General features: G+C 36.8%; 2 protein-coding genes and 3 long non-coding RNA genes across 7 annotated transcripts; 1 reads left to right on the forward strand and 4 right to left on the reverse strand.

Moving 5' to 3' along the window:
- Nucleotides 1-3185: 3185 nt before the first annotated feature.
- LOC145209316 (basic phospholipase A2 10-like) lies at nucleotides 3186-8174 on the reverse strand. 3 transcript variants are annotated; one of them, XM_080079591.1, is made up of 6 exons: nucleotides 7810-8174; nucleotides 7343-7578; nucleotides 7036-7163; nucleotides 4488-6178; nucleotides 4153-4271; nucleotides 3186-3787 (listed from the first exon to the last, which is right to left on the reverse strand). In XM_080079591.1, the coding sequence occupies exons 4-6, from the start codon at nucleotides 4634-4636 to the stop codon at nucleotides 3636-3638; spliced, it is 420 nt and encodes a 139-aa protein (XP_079935717.1). In that variant the 5' UTR covers nucleotides 4637-6178; nucleotides 7036-7163; nucleotides 7343-7578; nucleotides 7810-8174; the 3' UTR covers nucleotides 3186-3635. The 3 variants fall into 3 exon arrangements, with proteins under 3 accessions (XP_079935717.1, XP_079935718.1, XP_079935716.1); XM_080079592.1 differs by lacking the exons at nucleotides 7036-7163; nucleotides 7343-7578; nucleotides 7810-8174 and adding an exon at nucleotides 6866-6956; XM_080079590.1 differs by lacking the exons at nucleotides 3186-3787; nucleotides 4153-4271 and having other exon boundaries at nucleotides 5938-6178; nucleotides 7810-8149.
- Nucleotides 8175-8420: 246 nt separating this feature from the next.
- Nucleotides 8421-9536, reverse strand: LOC145205859 (acidic phospholipase A2-like). The gene is made up of 4 exons (XM_080078486.1): nucleotides 9486-9536; nucleotides 9226-9419; nucleotides 8989-9116; nucleotides 8421-8708 (listed from the first exon to the last, which is right to left on the reverse strand). Exons 1-4 carry the CDS (start codon nucleotides 9534-9536, stop codon nucleotides 8587-8589), a joined length of 495 nt encoding a protein of 164 aa, XP_079934612.1. The 3' UTR covers nucleotides 8421-8586.
- Nucleotides 9537-12228: 2692 nt separating this feature from the next.
- Nucleotides 12229-13156, forward strand: LOC145209411 (uncharacterized). The gene is made up of 2 exons (XR_013855095.1): nucleotides 12229-12855; nucleotides 12912-13156. It is a non-coding gene; the product is annotated as an uncharacterized LOC145209411 (long non-coding RNA).
- LOC145209410 (uncharacterized) lies at nucleotides 13152-14366 on the reverse strand. Its single transcript, XR_013855094.1, has 2 exons — nucleotides 13755-14366; nucleotides 13152-13364 (listed from the first exon to the last, which is right to left on the reverse strand). It is a non-coding gene; the product is annotated as an uncharacterized LOC145209410 (long non-coding RNA).
- Nucleotides 14367-17478: 3112 nt separating this feature from the next.
- On the reverse strand, nucleotides 17479-18155 carry LOC145209343 (uncharacterized). Its single transcript, XR_013855075.1, has 3 exons — nucleotides 18045-18155; nucleotides 17813-17885; nucleotides 17479-17681 (listed from the first exon to the last, which is right to left on the reverse strand). It is a non-coding gene; the product is annotated as an uncharacterized LOC145209343 (long non-coding RNA).
- Nucleotides 18156-18339: the final 184 nt, after the last annotated feature.

Raw genomic sequence — 18339 nt, forward strand, 5'->3', positions numbered from 1 at the left:
ATTCGAACGCATCCCCGCTTCAGTGATTTCCCGTGGCGCGTTGTGATTGGTCACATTCCTAGAGGCGTGTGACGTCGTTACTCCTTGTGTTTGGCGAGGCAGTTCTCTCCTGGCCCCGGTGAAGTGTGCGCGATTTTTTGGTGCTGTTGTGCTGCTGTTGTGTTTTGCTATAACGCAACGTGATTATTGCTGTAACGTAACGTGATCGAACAGTACCTTTCAAAGGTTTTATTAATTATAATATATATTATTTTTGGCCAGTAGCGGAGTCACCGTTGTAACAATTGGTTTTAGCGATAAACCCTTAGTGCAGGGTCTTGGACCGTTTTACGAATTAGGGAGGTAGCCTCGAATACTAGAATACTATCGGGATAGTTGGGAAGGTTTAGCGTTAAAGATCTCGCACCCAAACCACTTTCTCTAAATTTCGAGGTTACCAAATTAATTCCGTAACAGATATACATATATTACTTTGACGTATTTTTAACCGCTAGGTTTTTTCAGCCGTTTCCTGGCCCGGTGGCTGTAGTGTAGTGTTTTTGTACTATTATGTATCGTTTTTATGTCCAGTTTCAAAATTCATACAATGCAACACAAAATACAATACAATGTTACTTGTCATAGCAATTTGGCTTGTTTCTGCACCGTCTTTTGAATTCATGTTAGTGATTATGAGTTCAGCAGCAATTTTTAGGGCCTTGAATTTTTGCTTCGTTGCATGCTTTGGTATATTCTTGATGGGAAAGACCTCATTTTAGAACTTTCAAGTCTTTTACCACAAATATACCATTAGTCGACAAATTAAAATGTGATACTTGGGATTTGGGTAAAACTGCGCAAAAAAACGAAACCATGTGACATAAGCGGCTACGGCTCGTTGACGCGTAAAACTAACTAAACAATTCCATTCTGTGGTTCGCTTGCTCTCAAAGCGCTCAATACAAGAATCCGACAACTCAATACAAAAAATTCGTAGGACTGCAAGAGCCCAAGGTTCTAAAATCTTACTTGTGTTGCAAAAGAACAATTGTTTGCGCATAATCGCATATATTAAACTCGTCAGTGACGTCAAGCTGCTCTTAGATTAATATTTGTAAACAAGCAAGTTTCTAGGTTAAATAAATCCTGAATGTTATAGTGAAGGTGGAAATGTAGAAAAGAATTATATTTAGCTTGGACCGTAAGTCCTACAACTCTACGAGGGATTAGCAAAACGACCATTCTGTAATTTAAAAAATTTAAAAACCACTGTCCTTGGCCTGGGAAATAGCCTATGCGGCCTAAACGAGTGTCGATAAACCGTTTAGCGGCCTTACCAACAAAAAGGTTCCCCACCCCTGCCCTAGTACATAGTTAGCAGTCGCTTTAAAAAATTGCACACAGGTCGTACATCCCTGCTATCAAATTTCGATGCCATATAGTTCCCAACGCTATCACTTGTTACTGATTTGTATGTCATAGAATTAAATGATGTTTGTGCAAAATGTTACAACTATCCCATTTCATTGCGCCAATTGAACAAATTTCCTACAATGTACCAATTGGTCCTTAAGACCCATAACTAATATAGATCTACCTCAGGGGTGGCCAACCCGCGGCTCTTTGCCTGGCTTTATGCGGCTCTCACGTTGTTGTCGAAGTTTGGGGGCACTGTGAATATTTGGTTAGTTTGTGGCTTTGAAACTGCAACCTCATGTGGCAAACGGCTTGATTATGTTGACAAATATTCAATTGTTGTACAATGCGAATGAGACACAAAGCAACAACAACGTGTCCCAAAATTTACAAAGTTTTCCATCTGTTGTTTTTCGGGTTATGACGATCATGATATTTTATGGGCAGTTTGTCTTTTGGTCATGGGTTTGAATTGAGCGATTGTTGGTGTTGAATGCATTAGTGGCGTCGCAGTGAATTTAGTATCGCCACCTTGCCATTTTGTAAAACTCGAGGCGCATGCGCGTTAGATGAAAATACCTCTTTCTCAGCAGAGAAAATCTTTTGTTTCTCAGCAGAGAAAATCTTTTGTTTCTCAGCAGGGAAAATCTTTTAAGTACATATTTTTTGTCAAGTTAGCCTTCAAAATGACAGAGAAAAAAGATTTTAGTACCTCCCCAGACATGCATCTCACCGCATGTTACTGATAGAAAGAGAAAAAAGGACATTTTAGTTGTTTGTGGGATTCGTTGAAATGAGAGTTTGTGTGTGTTAGACAGTGCAAACTATTCATGGTTGAAAATGACTGGCGCGTGGTCTGTACGAGTCAAATTGTGTCATTGTTATGTTTGTGTGCAACATTTAGAATCAGGGAGTCGAACCGCTTGTCATATGGGTTCAGGTTCGGTTCGGATTCACTTGGTTTTGTTTTCAAGGGTTCGGGTTCGGTTCAGGTTTTTAAAAATGTATATTTTGGGGTTCGGGTTTTGTTCCGGCAAATTATCCGGTCCGAACCGGTTTGCGGTTTTTAAACCGGTTCAAATTTTTATTCGTTTTAATTTAATTCTACCCATCATCTACCTGGCCTTACCAAACTTCAAAAGAATTTTGCCCTTGCACTGTTATTTTTGACACGCCCTATAAGTGTTATCTCGCGTATTCTTCAGTGCGCTGTTTTGATAAAAATCACAAAATATAAAACTGCATTTTTTACTGGTTTGGTTCCGGTTCGGGTCCAACGCCAGACAAAATGTGGGGTTCAACTCCGGTTCGGGTTTTTTAGAAAATCGTAATTAGCGGTTCGGGTTCAATGAAACTAACCGCTCAAACCGGTTCGCGGGTTCGGGTTCAGTTCCGGTTCGACTCCCTGTTTAGAATACATCTGACTAAGCACACGTCTCTCTGTGTGAGGAATGGACGAAAGCAATAAACGTGTACGTGTGCCCCATGTATAATGTGGCTCTTTGTGGTTACACAATAACAAACGTGGCTCTTAGGCTTTGACCGGTTGGCCACCCCTGATCTACCAAATCAAAAGCTTTTCATTGCTTTAAATTTTACTGTTTTAATTTTGTACTCATCGCAGCAATTTTAAAAACGCTATGCCATAGTTGAAAAAACGTGATCTATTATTACGTTGGGTCAGTCAGCTCCAGCAACCGGCCAATTAACCTTAAAGTGTTAGCATGGATGACAATTAACTATTGCAACACTCTGGTCACTTGAAAAAAAGTGACCTGAAATAGGTTTCATGTCATTTTAAAATGTACAAACAATTGTAGCACATAAAAGTTTATTTATTTTACGTTGAAATTAAAGAATACATTTAGGTCACAAGACAAAACAGAGTGCCGATTTTAGGCTTTGGTATTATGAACTATTCATACTGTATACTGTACAGGCTACATTACATTTATGTCGTAATGTTTTTACACGAATGTGCGCACAACAATCATGTTACCATACTTTTTCACATACATTAATTAGATTAGTTTTTAAAATCGTTTGATTCTGGCTAGGTTTGAACTTATATACCTCGCCTATAATTTTATATATTTTGCATATAACCTTGCCCATAATTTTAAAATGATAATACCATAAAAAAGAATCAGCAAGCGGAAAACATGATTGGTTATGAAAGGAAACCACAAGTCATAAGTGCAGATTCGATTTTGTGTAAAAGCTTGTTGAAACAAAACATTTCAGTCCCAGCATAATGATCGGCACATTTCGCAGCTAATTTTTAATTTTCGGATCAGTTTCTTTCTTCCGTTGCGATTTCGTCTTCTACTTCGTCGTCTTGCTATTCTTTGTTTTCTCGTTTTAAATCTTCTACGTGACTTCTTTGTATTCTCTACAAGATAATTTTGAGCGTCAATACATAAAACTTTGTGTTGTAAAGAGGGCAGAATATCAGGAAACCGATCTGATTTTGAAGGGGTGATGGCCACTGGCGTCCTAATGTTTTGAAAATGCATAACTTATAATTATTTGCTGGTTACGCTACTGATTGTGTTAACAATAACAATCTTCCATCTGCATGGCGTTTGTAATTTGCGGAGCAGTTAGGTGAGTAGAGCCGATACATAATTTAGGAAAACTGTATGTTTGTCGTATCATAGATCTCTAAACTTATGCATCTCACTTATACAATAATTGTACTTTTAAGTACATGTAATTGTGTTAAAAACTCATAGTACAATAAAATAATCCACTTACCTTGGTCATCGATACTGCGTTTGGATAGCAAGCTTGTGTGACACCTGTCCACGATTAATTGACATTTAACTTTCAGCACTATGCCACAACCCTCCTTAAAAGTCTTTGCAAGTTGCTTGCTAAAATGCCAAAAAATAGGAGTTTACAACATACCAAATTATACGGCTATCGACCTACAGGTTAAATGTGTGCACTTTATCACAAATTATACTGCATTAGGGACAGAATGATTATATTTTTATACAGCCTAAAAATTTACTATTATATAAAGCAAGGATTACACCTTTTGCACTTGGCGTTTACTATGTAGAAACACATTTCCATTTTCCTCTTACCGTGTAAAAACCATTTTGTCAAGTTGATCGCTGTTTCTTTTCAGCTGCTTTGCCAGTTTGTTACCACGACGACGTCCTGCTACGCCTGACGCCACGCAAACCACAAGCATTATCACAAAAGTTAACATTGCGTTTTTTGACAAAGACATCTTCTTTATATAATACGAGTTATTTCGTAATAGTTATTTCTTAAGTTCCTGCCCACTGATTTGATTTCCACACAGTGGTGCCTTTTATAGGACCACATGTTGGCTTACTGAGTGGTTATGACCTCGAAGCTCCTTAAACATGTTTATCAAGCACTAATTAATCAGTTTATCAGTGATGTCACTGTGAAAACATATTTTGTTGAAAGCGTGAAGTAATTCAGGCAACCATTGCAGTTATTGCCAGGAAAGTGAAAACAGAAAAAGTCCGAAAATAGGCTATCCATAATTTGCTAAATTATTTTTGAAACAACCTGGCTACTAAAATTCGATCGGCAACTGGAAAACAACATTGCCTGCGAAAATCACTTCAAAATAGAGATTTTTTTAATGAAAAGTAGAAAAGTAGAAGTTGGTAAACTTTTCAAAACGACAAAATTTCATTGGCACTGCGGTTGCCCTCGGCAATAGATTTGACAACTAAATTATTGATATTCCACAGGTAAGATAATACAAAAATTCAGTAGGCCTACATGATGAAAAAAAGTTTCGGGTTGGATAAAATGCTTGGATATTATGCGATGTTTTGTTTTCAACGTTATAATATAAGCAATATTTACTGCGGCAACGGTTTTACCGATAAAACCAGGGCTTATCTTAAAAGGTCTTAAATTTTACTTCACCCCGAAGTTGTTTGTTTTGATCTTAAAGGCGGTCGCACCGATCTTAAAAAACATTGGAATTTGCTATTACAGTTCTACACAGTTCCCTCATCAGAAACCTAAACAAACATTTACTTTCGCTGTGAAATTAGACGTGTAACCCCACCAATGAACACAGGTTATTTACGCTATTGACCTGGTTTTGTTTGATAAGGTTGCGTTGGCAGATGTGATCCGCTTTCTATTTGTATCAGTGGTTCTCAACCTTTTTTAGTGTCGGGGCCAACAGTAATTGTGTAAAGTGTATAAGGAGATGACAGTTTTTTTTAGAATCAGTGGCAAATGGGTATTTCCTTGCTACTCGTACTTGCTAAATTTAAAACTTTAATTTCTTGGAAACAATCATAAGCTAAAATTCAAAGCATTTTGTAGTGCCTCAAAACTTAACTTTTTGAGCGCGCAAATAAATTTTATTTCATCATGTTTAGAAGACAAATACCACATGTTTTAATGTGACTACTAGGAATACACGCAGCTAGCCGAAAAATTCCAAGCAGATGCTTCTATCATCAAAGTAAAAAACTCCATAAAAATCCAATGGCCTCAAACAGCGGAATACTGAAAGGAAAGAAGCAAGGACAATCATTATTCCTTGCAGTTTTATTTTCGACTTCTAACTTTCAGACATGTACTGCTCTGTGTTAGGGTATTTAGTTGCGAAACATAAAAAGCAAACATTTTACGAAAGCGGCAAGATTTTAGCATCGGGATCTTACAAACCAACCGGTCCTCCAGAAACTCCACTGATTTTTTACTTTGCTAACACATGAAGCGAAAGTTCGGTCACACCGGCAAGTTTTCAAACCGATTGGTGTCGTTGAAACTGAAAAAATGACATTTTGTAAACATTCATCGCAAGACAGTAAAATCAGACAACCATGTTTCAAAAAAGCATGCAATTCCTCCCAGCAAAGTTAAACAACTGCTAACACCACCACACCTTACGTCAGCGGAAAATCTACCAACACCATAACTCACGTCAGCCGCACATTTAGTTAATTTTCGATAGGTGGTGCAAAGAGGACAAATCCATAACATGGTTTATCTCATGTATGCTGACGGTTAAATCTATTAGGGTTGGGGTTAGGTATTAAGATTAAAAACTCAATGAAACTAACTCTAAAATTCAGTTCCTAACTTAATGTAAAATTTTCAAAAACTTACTTCCCAATCCAGAGTGGATTCTTTAGACGCTAAATAAGCTTATATAATTCAGCTCCTGCGCCACCTGTCAAAAATTAGCTAAGTGTGCGGCTGACGCGAGTTATGGTGTTAGTAGCCAGACACACGTCGGTCGCACATTTGACTAATATTCGATAGATGGAGCAAAGAGCACAAACACCTATTTAAAACGGTATATCTCCAAAAATGCTTTAAATTTGGGCTATTTGGTTTGAGGTATGGCATTTTCATAAAAGTTCCTAATGTAATATTTTAAATAAAAACTTACTTCCCAACCCTACCCTTCTTTAGTTGCTAAATTAATAATTTAGTTTATTGCACCACTTACCGATATTTGGGTAAATGTTGGGCCGGCGTGAGTTATGGTGTTAGTAGCTCTATAGAATTTACCAGAGGGTTATAAATGATATATTGTTATCAAAAATGGTCCTGGCGAAATCTTCACTAAACCAGATAAACATGCAGTAAAAACAAATGTGATAACAGAAAGTTACTTACAACATGAGATCTTGTGATTAACACATGTTGCGGTGTACGTAGCAGTAAAGGTAAGAAATTTGACAAAACTTTTGTAGCCTTGAGAAATCGCGGCAGCATGCAAACATGTATCATGAGTTTTGCAGCACCTGAAAATATTATCTAAGAGGATATTGTCCTGAAATACTTATGTCAACAAATTGTTCTTACTATGTTACTAAATTTTTGATATTTTAGGTGCAAAACTTGTAGTACATATGTTTTTACATTAAGACGAGCCACATAAAGATCGATCTTGTAGTTTCATTATATTTTACCATGCACTTACCTATCAATTGCATCAACGGGTTCTCCTGACCCGCCGAAACCACACCAGCAACCGTAATTGACGTATTTCCCAAACAGTCGAAACATGGATTTCCAATCAAGGTTCTGCTGCTGGTAACAGGCCAGAGTAAATGGCATATTGTAAAGTACAACATTTCTTGACGATTTTACAAGGGTTTCGGCCTCAGTGGTCTGATTTGTAGGAGATTGGGGATTGTGTTCTTTGACGATCTGTGCCTAATACATAGATCAACATATCTTGCTACACTGTTCTTGATTTTATTACAAACATGCTTATATTTAATTTTTATCTTTCGACTCGAGATGGTAACAATTTTTTCATGAAAATGTGGAAATATAAAAATGCAACAAGCGGTTCGCTTTTATCAGCGAGCGACAAACTATATATCTGTTATGCGTTTTACACATCTTGTGTTCATTTTATGCTACAAACGTTTCTACGAATACCTGAACAGGAATGTAGGTCCGATCGTCGCTTGCCAACACATTAATCGCGTATCCTGTCATCAGCATACAAATTAACTGAGCAAGCATTTTTTATCGTGCCCTTTGTTCGATAAATATCCGATCGAAGATTTCTACTTAAATGTGAGTTATATTCTTTCGTTTAATCGCTTGATACTGGACTTTCTAAAATACTCGACTTATGAATCATTTACCACCCGAAATCCTGATCTTCTTAATCGTAGTGGTAGAACATTACTTTCGACCTTTACTTTATGTACGAGTTTGAAAGAAGCATTAGCGAAAATTGCATTTGTGAAACTCCCTTTTGACACACTTGCTTACGTCACTGTGCGATTAAGTTTCACTTAACATCCTGTCGGCTGTCAATCATTTGTACTTTATCGTGGTCAGATTACCTTGTACTTGTTCAAAGTTTCCTGTGACATGCAATCCAGTCGAACCTTGCGAAGGGATTTGAGTCAAAAACGTTTTTGCTTTTACCAATAAAAAAAATTGCGCCAGCAGTGTCAAGAAAAATGCTTTATATTAACCGCAATAGTTTCATCGTTACTATTAAAATAAAAATGTAAGGCGTAATAATTAGGCTTGGAATAAACGAAAAATTTGCATGACTACCCCTTCTAGAGTGTAACAACAAAAGACGCATCACAAATTGCGTTAACTTTATATACACACACCATTTCCTTTCTGTTATTTTAAATTTGTATGGAAACACAGCCTCCAAATGAAGGTAAATAAGCGAAGCAAGTGCTACGGTTAACATGACCCTCGAAAGAAGGGCCAAGTATTCCAGAACGTCCAATCATCGTCGTATTTCACAACACAGGCCGATAATTTTTGATCACACTCACAATATTCTCGATTTCCTCCATGATCATCTGGTAAATAAGCATCAAGTATATACCTTAAAATCGTGTGTATATTTGCTTTTAATATCGATATACTCACATTACATAACGGGCGTATAACTGGTATCGTGATCAGCGCCTTTTGTTATGTCTTTGTTTGAGTATTAGTATTATTGTTAAAGTATTATTATGATCGAATCCAGCTATTTCCGTCATTAAAACTTTGTTCCACTCAGTAAAAAATGACGTAAAAATGTATGCTTAGTAGTCACAGTATTTATTTTAAGGCAATTACAAAGAAATCACTTACAGCATGTTGTTCTCATATTTTTACAGCTCGTCTTGTATTTGGTGAACAGTCCGAGCGGGTCTAACCATCTAGGTTTGCCTGACTTCTTAAGTGCAAGTTGATAACACAGATCGTGTTGTTTGCAGCAACTACAGCAAAGACTCAAGAAATAAATTGGAACAATAATTATAACTTTTACTTGCTTGAATGCCCTATCTCTTTAGCATGTTTGTGTCTAAAAGCAATAAGATTACTTACGCATCAATTGAATCCACAGGTGTTCCATGGCCTCCGATACCACACCAACAACCGTAGTTCCCATACCACAAAGCAATTTTTGACTTTGTTAACGAGTTATAACTTAATCCATGGTAGCAGGCGATTTGAAAACGCATGTTGTGATGGATAGAGGCATAAGAGCCAGTAAATGACCGAACGCTTGGCAAAGAATTCTAATGAAAACATGCAACCGGTTTTTTGTCAATCAAGTTTGATACAACGTAACTCATTATTCATACTTTTGGTGGATTTTGTTTGTTACCCGAATCTTTGCTTTTCTTCACTACCATATTGAAGTCAACATCACCAACCACGCATACCACTACAGAGCAACAGGTCAACAACTGAAGTAGAAGCATCATCCAGCAGAATTTGACTGTTTGGAGACTAACTATAAGCACCTGCTAGACCAATAAACTATTTGAAATCAACTTAATCCAAAGAATAAAGGACGTTAATGAGTAATGAATATCACCTTTGGTGCTCGTTGTATTCGTGATCGTGAGATTTAACGGAAGTGCGTTTCCTTCGAACAAAGGTTAGTACTTGGTTTAATCAGCAATTTCGATTTTCGAATGCTCTTTGTGACTTAGTATTTTACTAAACTGAACCTAGTGGTTTTCCCATGTATCAAAGATAAGTGTTTGTTATGTTTTTTTTCTAATGTAAAAACGCGTTTGCAATGTCCGTTCAAACTTTGCCCGAGAAAACATAGTTGTGTAGCTATATATTTGAGACCAGTTATAACTGGCACTATGCATAAAATTACCCACGCGTTTGATTCAAATTCTTCTTGTGACGTAGTTCCCGCTCATCATATAATATTTCTATCGAACGTTGCTCTAAAGCTAACCGCAAACTAAAGTCGTCCCAGCATAAACTTAGAGGAAAATTTTTATCCGATTTGAGAGAAAAAAATTTATCGACGCACACAGAAGTCATTTAAAAAACCTTTAACTTAAATTTTTAATCAAAGTATTTCTAATTGCATCATAAAAGTTACAAGTTATATACTTATTATGGTTGTGGGTAAATGTTACTGGCGTATAAAATGGGATTACACCGGTATTATAACAGTTCGATTCAACATTAATGCGGACCTCCAGTTAAATTGCTGATTCAACAAAACATATTTTGGTAAGGAATTCGAATTTAAGTTTTGGAAATGCTTTTGTGGAATTGATTATTGCTACAGATTCAGAAAAAATAAAATGTGCATTCAACAGACACCACAAAAGTTCTGAAACACGTGCAACGAGACCTATCAAGCTCAAGAAAAAGGCAATAAAAAAGGGAAAAAATATCTAGTGCTCGCGCAATACCTACGCCTAATCTGCTAAAACTTCTAAATGAAACGTTTTCTTTTAAAAAAAAAACGTTTTCTGCTAAAAGAAACGGTTTTATTTCTGGTTGGTTAAAGTCTTCTTTTAAACCAGGTGTCGGCAACCTTTTTTACACTGCGGACCGGTTTTGAACCTGAAATTTTATCGCGGACCGGCCTTCGAAAAACTGCAAAATATTTAGCAACAAAAACGCTCAAATTAGTTTATCATCCCCAGGATGCATGGGGAAAGTGTTTCAAAGCGTTTAACCTGAAAAAGTATACGGCCCGGTAACGAACTCCTCGCGGACCGGTACCGGGCCGCGGCCCGGCGGTTGCCGACCACTGTTTTAAACAACAATGCTTGCGTAATAAACGGGGCTCGGTTGAGTATTTATTATTTTTCTCTTGAGTGAAATTCATCTGTCTGCGGTCAGCTAATTTGGTGTCTACATTAATGAATGAATTCATAAATTCATATGAATTCATACAATATTACAATTTACTAGGGTGTGCCAAAAAGTTTGACAAAAAAACCTAAAAAAATGAGTTTTGTGATTCGGTTTTGCACATATCTATTACCAATGAAAGGATAGTAAGTTATAATATATTTTTGGACACTTCGACGCGCATAGTGATGACCAAATATGTACAAAGCACCTTTGTATGCATATTTCAACACTATAAACTGCAGCTGCCTCCTACACCTCAAAACATCCGATGGGACCTTGCCTATATTGGGACATACATATCCGTTAAGTGATCAACAACAGTATGTAACAAATTGCCTGTAAAGATCATCGTCAAGACAGGACTTCGCACTGCAACACTATAAACGTAAGTTCATTAAAATAATATTTAAATAAAATAGATAAATTCGGTGTTACTTTATACTGTGATCTGCAACTTTTGTAAACAATACCTTCCAGATGAAAGCAGCCATACTTCTTGCCATTTTGTGCACAGCCCTTCTGCTTTTGGAACAGAGCGTAGCCTGGAAGATACGAAGAATTCGTACATGGAGAAAACATAGAAAGTATGAGTGCTATCATCCCACAATTATTTTTTTTCTTTAACAATACACCCGTGTGGTGGCAAGTACCACGTTTTAAAACCTCTTTTGTATATTATAGATATATTTTTTGAACTATCAATATGGTTTATAGCTGGTTTCATCGTCGTCGCCGCCGCCGCCGTTGTTTCTTCGGCAAAGATGGAGCTTCACCACAAGAGACTAAATGGGGTAAGAAAAAGTTAAATGATATTCAGGTCGATTTTGGTTTGCATAGTGTATGCCATTTTGCTTAAAGCAACAGTAAAATACTGCTTTCTGTAACCTTCAATGTATTTTAGACATACATGTTGAAAACGAGTTTCCCGATCTGGGTGGGTTGTCAAAAGACATCACTGATGACAACAAAAACAGTTCCTAAGTTGTAACCATTGAATTTATACATGCAACAGGAACGTCTGTGTTTTACTGAATAAATTCAAATAAATTGAAATAAGTTATGCTCTCTTTTTTATCGCATTGTACAATTTAGATTACACCAGGATCACCATTTTTTACAGCCACATGCTCACAAGCACTAACACAAAGCCGTTTCAAAACTATGGCCCGCGATGCGCTATTGCGGAGCCACCAAGAGCTTAAAGGGCCCCGGCAGCGGCGATGTGACTTTTTCTACATTTTAGATATTTAGAATTGCCAAAAATCAGGGATTTCGAATCACTGATTTTTTTTTGTCCTATGATTTGTCGTTTTCGAGATATTCAATCCAACAACGAGCTCTCGAGCGACACCTTGGTTTGATATGTAGCAGCGATTGTTACGTCACCTCGTACCAACTTCTAACAATGGCGTTGGTCAGCTGTTGTTTTTATTGCTTGTTTTAGCTTTGATGCGTACATTTTTCTATTGTTTACAACTGATAAAATTAACGTAGATACTTAGTTGACAGTTAAGCAATAAATAACAACTGTTTGCTTAAAAAGGTAGGTGTTTTGTTGTTGACAAAAGGTATTTTCCACGTAACAGAATTATTGTAGGTGTTTATGTACCAACTATGTGATAATGGAGGAGAGAAAATTATGCGTTTGCTGCCATGAAATTAGTAAGTGCAACAGCAGTTAGCCAAGTTCAACGAATATTCTGAGTCGAATCTGCTTTGTATAAAAACATATCCTGGATTTGAATCTATATGTCTCAACGTGTATTAGAAGCAGCATGTTATCGATTTAAACGTCAATTGGGAAATCATGATGAGGGTAATTAACACCCGTCACGAGTAAGTTTTACTGTACTAACTACTAACATGCAACTAGCAACCTCTATGCGTTACAGGTATACTGCCTACTAAAATTTGTTGAATGGTGCTGGGGAAGACTTCAGAGTTACATTGCCGGACTGACAGCCACTTGTCAACTATAAGTTGTGAATTCCCTTGAAATGTTGCTGCACAACAATACATGTGGTTGCATATGCTTTTCACCCAAGGTCCCAACTCTTTGCAATAGGCTTTGTTAGAAAGTGCTGTCAGTTTCTTTTGGATTTCTGAATTGAAAACCATAAACACAAATATACTGGTGTATGCTCATCTTTTATTTCTATCATACTTGTAGCTACATGCCAAACATAATGTTTTGTTTCTGACGATTCTTCACTAATGTATTTAATGATTTGTGGATGCCTGTCAGTCACAAAGGCTTTAATAAACAATCCTTTGCTTGTGATGTTTTCAATGCATCCCAAGAATCCTTCTTTTTCCATATCATTGCTGTTTACCACTTCATTGCTCTAGAAAATATTATGAAATTACCATCTGAATACATTAACAAGGTTAATAGCAACAATTTTATTGTTGCAAAGATCCATCATTCATCATTGTGTATGTACCAAATTTAGCTGAGTGTCCAGGGAAATCTGCAGTTAATTTACTTCTGGTACACCATTTAAGAGGTAAAGAAGTTTTCCTTTACACACAATGTATTTTGGTTCATAGCTTAGATTGGGTGGTTCCCAAATGAAAATATATTGATATTATCACACCTTTTTTCATAACCACACTTTTTTGTTATTACCAAGTAAATGGCATGACAATAAACTAAATTAGTATGACATAATGGTAATATTAAAGACTATCATGTTAAATGAGATTATGTCAGAAAACAATTAATTAAACCATACCATATGCTACTTTTCTTACAACTGCTCTCAATGCCATTTCTTGCTGAAGAAGACTGTTCTAATGAATACATGGAATGGCATTTGGCTTTAACACCAGAATTTTTGCCATACTCCTGTCTGCTGCATTTTATTTGTGAAACATTCATCTGTGAAATGTAGGCTACAAAGAACACTGTATTTCGTTGGTCCCTTTTTTTCACGTTAACAAATTTAATCCAAGCTGACCGCAATCGCTTTATATTTGGAAAGCGAAAAAGTGTCAAATTGCTGGCCTTTTGATTTCCTCTTGAATTGCAACCATACAAAGAACACACTGCAGGCATTTTTGCACACTTGAGTATAAAAATGAAAACATTTAAACACCAAAATACCTAAACTGACTAACGTAATTGGCGTCGCAGAACCTTAACAAGCTCCAAACCAAGTTGGTACGAGGTGACGTCACATGGCGTTTGAGCTCAGTGACAAAATATCCGCAAGGTGTCAGTGTTTTTAGATTTAAAACGTAAATATTTGACTAGTAACTTCGATTTTTGTGGTTTTAAATCTGAAATCGTGTTTATAAAAATACGACAAACAACATATTAAAAAATAATTTTCCGGTGCCGGGGCTCTTTAAGGGCTTACAACAATCTCATTTAGAGTCAGACAGTGCTACTGTTTAATAGTAAAATTATTTGGAATATTTTAGACTGCAGCGGTTTTCAAACTGTCCGCGATCCTTTTGGGGTCCGTGAGGCAATTTTAGGGGGGCCGCGGAAGGTTGAAGTACTTCTATAATCTTATTTGGCGTCAGTTTGTGCCATTGATGCAGTTTAAATCAAAGTAGAATTGAGTCTCCATTGCTAAGCAATAGCCTTTATTCCATAACAATTAACTAAAACTCAAATTGTTCAATTTGTTTTTTGTCTTGTCTGTGGTGTCACGAACAGTCATGGATCATTGCTACACGCAATTTTGCATAAGTAGCTAAAATCGTGAAATCAACTTTCGTTTTTCTGAAATACACATTCGGGCCTATAAGGACCGCGAGCCCTCGAAATAATGGCAAAGGGACCGTTTTGAAAAAATAATGAAAAAGTTTGAGAACCACTGTGTAGACCAGTGGTTCTCAAAGTATGGGTCGCGACCCAAACATGGGTCGCGCATGGTCAAAAAATGGGTCGCGCTATGGTGATTCAATTTTGCACAAATGAACTATTACTGCAATAAGTAAACACAAACGAATTTACTTAAGGCAAAAATAAAGTCACATCACTCGACCACGTTGTACAGTAAAATGAACCAATCATTACAACATACAGACAATAGCCTTCCAATTTTACTGTTACGCACATGGCGATTGCAACGTCCTAGCACGGGAAATAATAGGAAGTTAATCTTGCATCCCGGTAACTTAACGGGAGATGTAACAATTAGCGTTTAAGGGTGGCCTCGAAATTGTAGTCCGTCTCGTTAATACATTTTTGATGTTTGAGGCTTGGGTCGTGAGATGTTCATACGGCCCAGATTTGGGTCGCGGTCAAAAAAGTTTGAGAACCACTGGTGTAGACTGTAGAGTATTATCTTCTGGCAATACTCATTTATTCCTTCAGAACTAACAAATGAGACATTTGTTTGCGCACAATAAAAATAAGCGCATTGATATAGTTTTGTATGTAATATAACGAACTGCCAAAAAAACATTTTTATGCGTCCTGCGAAACTAGGTGAAATTAATGCTACATGCTTTTGCGGGAATACTTCCGCAAAATAACTTTCAGCGGTCAACTCAAGCTTTATGTATTTAAGATATATATAAGAACCTGTAAATATCTTTCGGGTCGGATGAAATAACGTCGCGGGACAGATAGTTTGGTGATCCCTGGATTAGACAGATTACATTTTTGGATTGCAATATTAAAAGTAAAACTTTCCGAAGCAACATGAAATATGCTTCCATATCTAAGACTAATTTAATACTACAGATAATTATAAAATCAAGTGATAATCATTGGTTCGTAAGGCAAAAATTGGTGTGAAATCAAAATACAGTTTTCAGTTACTAATTGTGAAATTAAATAGAGTTTTCATATTCAACCCCTGCGACCTGTGGTGGCGTTAACCTATTACACAGCAACAGTAAGTTTAAAAACAGGACACAGATAGTAAACAACGAAATTTTTAGACATTTCTCGTCTCTTTGTTAGCATGGGACCAGTAGGGAGAAGTGCCAAACCTGGCATATATGTCGTATACGCCTACCATAAATCACAAATGGTGGGGATCAATTTTCCCTTTTCCCGTTCGCTTGCGAGATGTAATTACAACCAACATCCGCTCAGTTTCATACAAGCGAGGAAACACACTGTTGTGTGCGACGCAAGGCAATCGATGCAAAATCGTTCAAGCAGAGCGGCAATGCAGAAATAGCGAATAAGTTTTGTGAGAACTTAGTTTGAACTACTGCAACAATCTTTACACACTTGTGTAACTACACAGTATCAGAACATTAACCTCTAACATACATACTGGATAAACAATTTTCAAATCTGATTAAAATAATTAAATAAGTGATTTTGTTGTATTTTGTTGTAATATAAAGGATTAAAATACTTATTTGTACACTATGGGACAAACTTATGATTTAACTTGTACACGTATCGTTTTCCTCTTTTGTTTGTTCTGTCACATCAATTATTACTTTGGGCCCGAACCCTGCAATAACGACTTAATTTTGGGCGGCGCAACTTTATTAAAACTATATTTAAACAGCAATAGAAGTGCGTTAAAACACAAATCCACGTGCCGTCCTTCAGCCAACACGGCAAAGCAAGGGAATGGTAAAGACGTGCCACAAACCAAATACACAGAAATGCCCGTGATGGTGCCAAATCAGGAAAACCAAGTGTACAAAACGACGAAATTGTGCATGGCCAAAATATTTTGTCACATTATAGTTGCTTTTGTGTTATCGTCAATTGGCATTTCCTCTCTTTGGTAGCAGGTCTACAAAATGACATTAAACATACGTTTCTCACAACTTGGCTTTTTAAAGTTCTTGCGGAAACAAGTGTTAGCAGTTAGTACATGCCTATATTTCATGTATAGTTTTCAACGCACAAATACACAGTTACGGAGAGACACATTCTTTATTGTGCTAAACCAGGGCTGGGGAACCTGCGGCCTAAAGACATGCGGCCTTTTTAGATTTAGAGCACTATGTGCGGCCTTCGATGTCAAAATACATTTTTAAGATGTTGATATTACAGACTGCACCAAGCGCCGAAAAATAGACATAAACGTATTTTTTTACCTTTATTTAACATTACTATTTGATTAGTAGGGCCGCGGTTTTTAAACTAGAGCCAATGGTTCCATATTGGTACACAAAGCGAATTCTGTGGCACTACCAAGAGCCCGAAGTTCTATCATCTTACTTGTGTTGCAAAAAACAATTGTAAGTTGATGTAATTTGTCTAAATTTATAATAGTTTCCACCACCTGTTCCTTTCTTTTAGGTTTTTTCAAAAACAAGATCACTAAATGTAACTGATTGTTAACAATTTGATAATTATAAAATTATAAATCATAAATGACAATCTGTACGTTATTAACGTCAGTATGCCGACCGGCTATAATTGTAACGCTGATAAACTATAATTTACGTCGCTCATATACCTCAAATGCTAAAATATTTTGGCGAATTTAAATAACTCGTGAATACATTAAAGATTTGTGTACGTTTTTTTATGTTTTGAAAGTTTATTTCCGGGTACAAGCTTTGCATTTTAACTCAAACCAATACAGATCACATAAATAAAGCCGCACCAGCTGCACACAACACGGACGAGAAAATAAGTAAGGGATATGTTGGAGATCTGCCTGCAGCAGAAGACAATACTTTCTCTGGAACTTCCCAGCCATGATCCCCATCATGATGTCCTTCTGCAAAAAAAGAGATTTGTGCAAGCGTTAAAGGCGGGGCCCGAACACATATTGCAAAGTTCAAAGTCAAAGGTTCATTTGATTAGACCACGATATGCGGACAACTTTAATTTTCGCTTTTAGTTACTTACCCGGTTTTGATTCGCTGAGATCAATCACGAGAAGTAAAAGCAGTAATATGGCGAAACTTGCTTTAGCCATTATCTGCGATATTTAAAAATACAGAAATTCAAAGCCTTTTTAAACAGACTACTAACAGCTGGTTAGTTGAAAGTTTAACCGAATTTGGCAACAAAACAAAATATTATCAAATATTGATGATAATATAATTAACACGTAAATTTACAATAACTTGTGCTATACCTTCAACTTGTTCGTTTCTTCCTTGGGAGTCTGAATGAGAGTAATGCAAGATAGAAGAGGCTACAGTTATATACTAATTTTACGTGTGTTCCTGCAGAAAAAAAGAGGAAATCATGGTAGTTATGCGGTGCAGATCAAATTCCTTGCGTCGGTGAGAATCGTTTGCAACTTGATCTACAAGGCTATTTGATACAACACTTCCATGCCTCTGGTAAAAGGTTTAAGCACACCGTTACAGTCACACAGAGATTATGCTACTGCATCAGCACTATAACTTCTGCGCCATAGGTTTAGG

This window comes from Phallusia mammillata, chromosome 1 (genome assembly GCF_965637545.1).
Source record: "Phallusia mammillata chromosome 1, kaPhaMamm4.hap1.1, whole genome shotgun sequence".
In the NCBI taxonomy this organism is placed as follows: domain Eukaryota; kingdom Metazoa; phylum Chordata; class Ascidiacea; order Phlebobranchia; family Ascidiidae; genus Phallusia; species Phallusia mammillata.

Excerpts from the sequence above, each read along its gene's own strand:
- LOC145209316 (XM_080079590.1), bottom strand. The coding sequence starts at position 7,896 with ATGCTTGCTCAGTTAATTTGTATGCTGATGACAGGATACGCGATTAAT. Across the intron at positions 7,579-7,809 it reads GGACCTACATTCCTGTTCAG|GCACAGATCGTCAAAGAACA; the intron begins GTATTCGTAGAA and ends TCTATGTATTAG. Across the intron at positions 7,164-7,342 it reads CCCGTTGATGCAATTGATAG|GTGCTGCAAAACTCATGATA; the intron begins GTAAGTGCATGG and ends TAATATTTTCAG.
- LOC145205859 (XM_080078486.1), bottom strand. The coding sequence starts at position 9,536 with ATGGTAGTGAAGAAAAGCAAAGATTCGGGTAACAAACAAAATCCACCA. Across the intron at positions 9,420-9,485 it reads ACAAACAAAATCCACCAAAA|AATTCTTTGCCAAGCGTTCG; the intron begins GTATGAATAATG and ends TGTTTTCATTAG. Across the intron at positions 8,709-8,988 it reads AAATATGAGAACAACATGCT|ATGATCATGGAGGAAATCGA; the intron begins GTAAGTGATTTC and ends CTTATTTACCAG.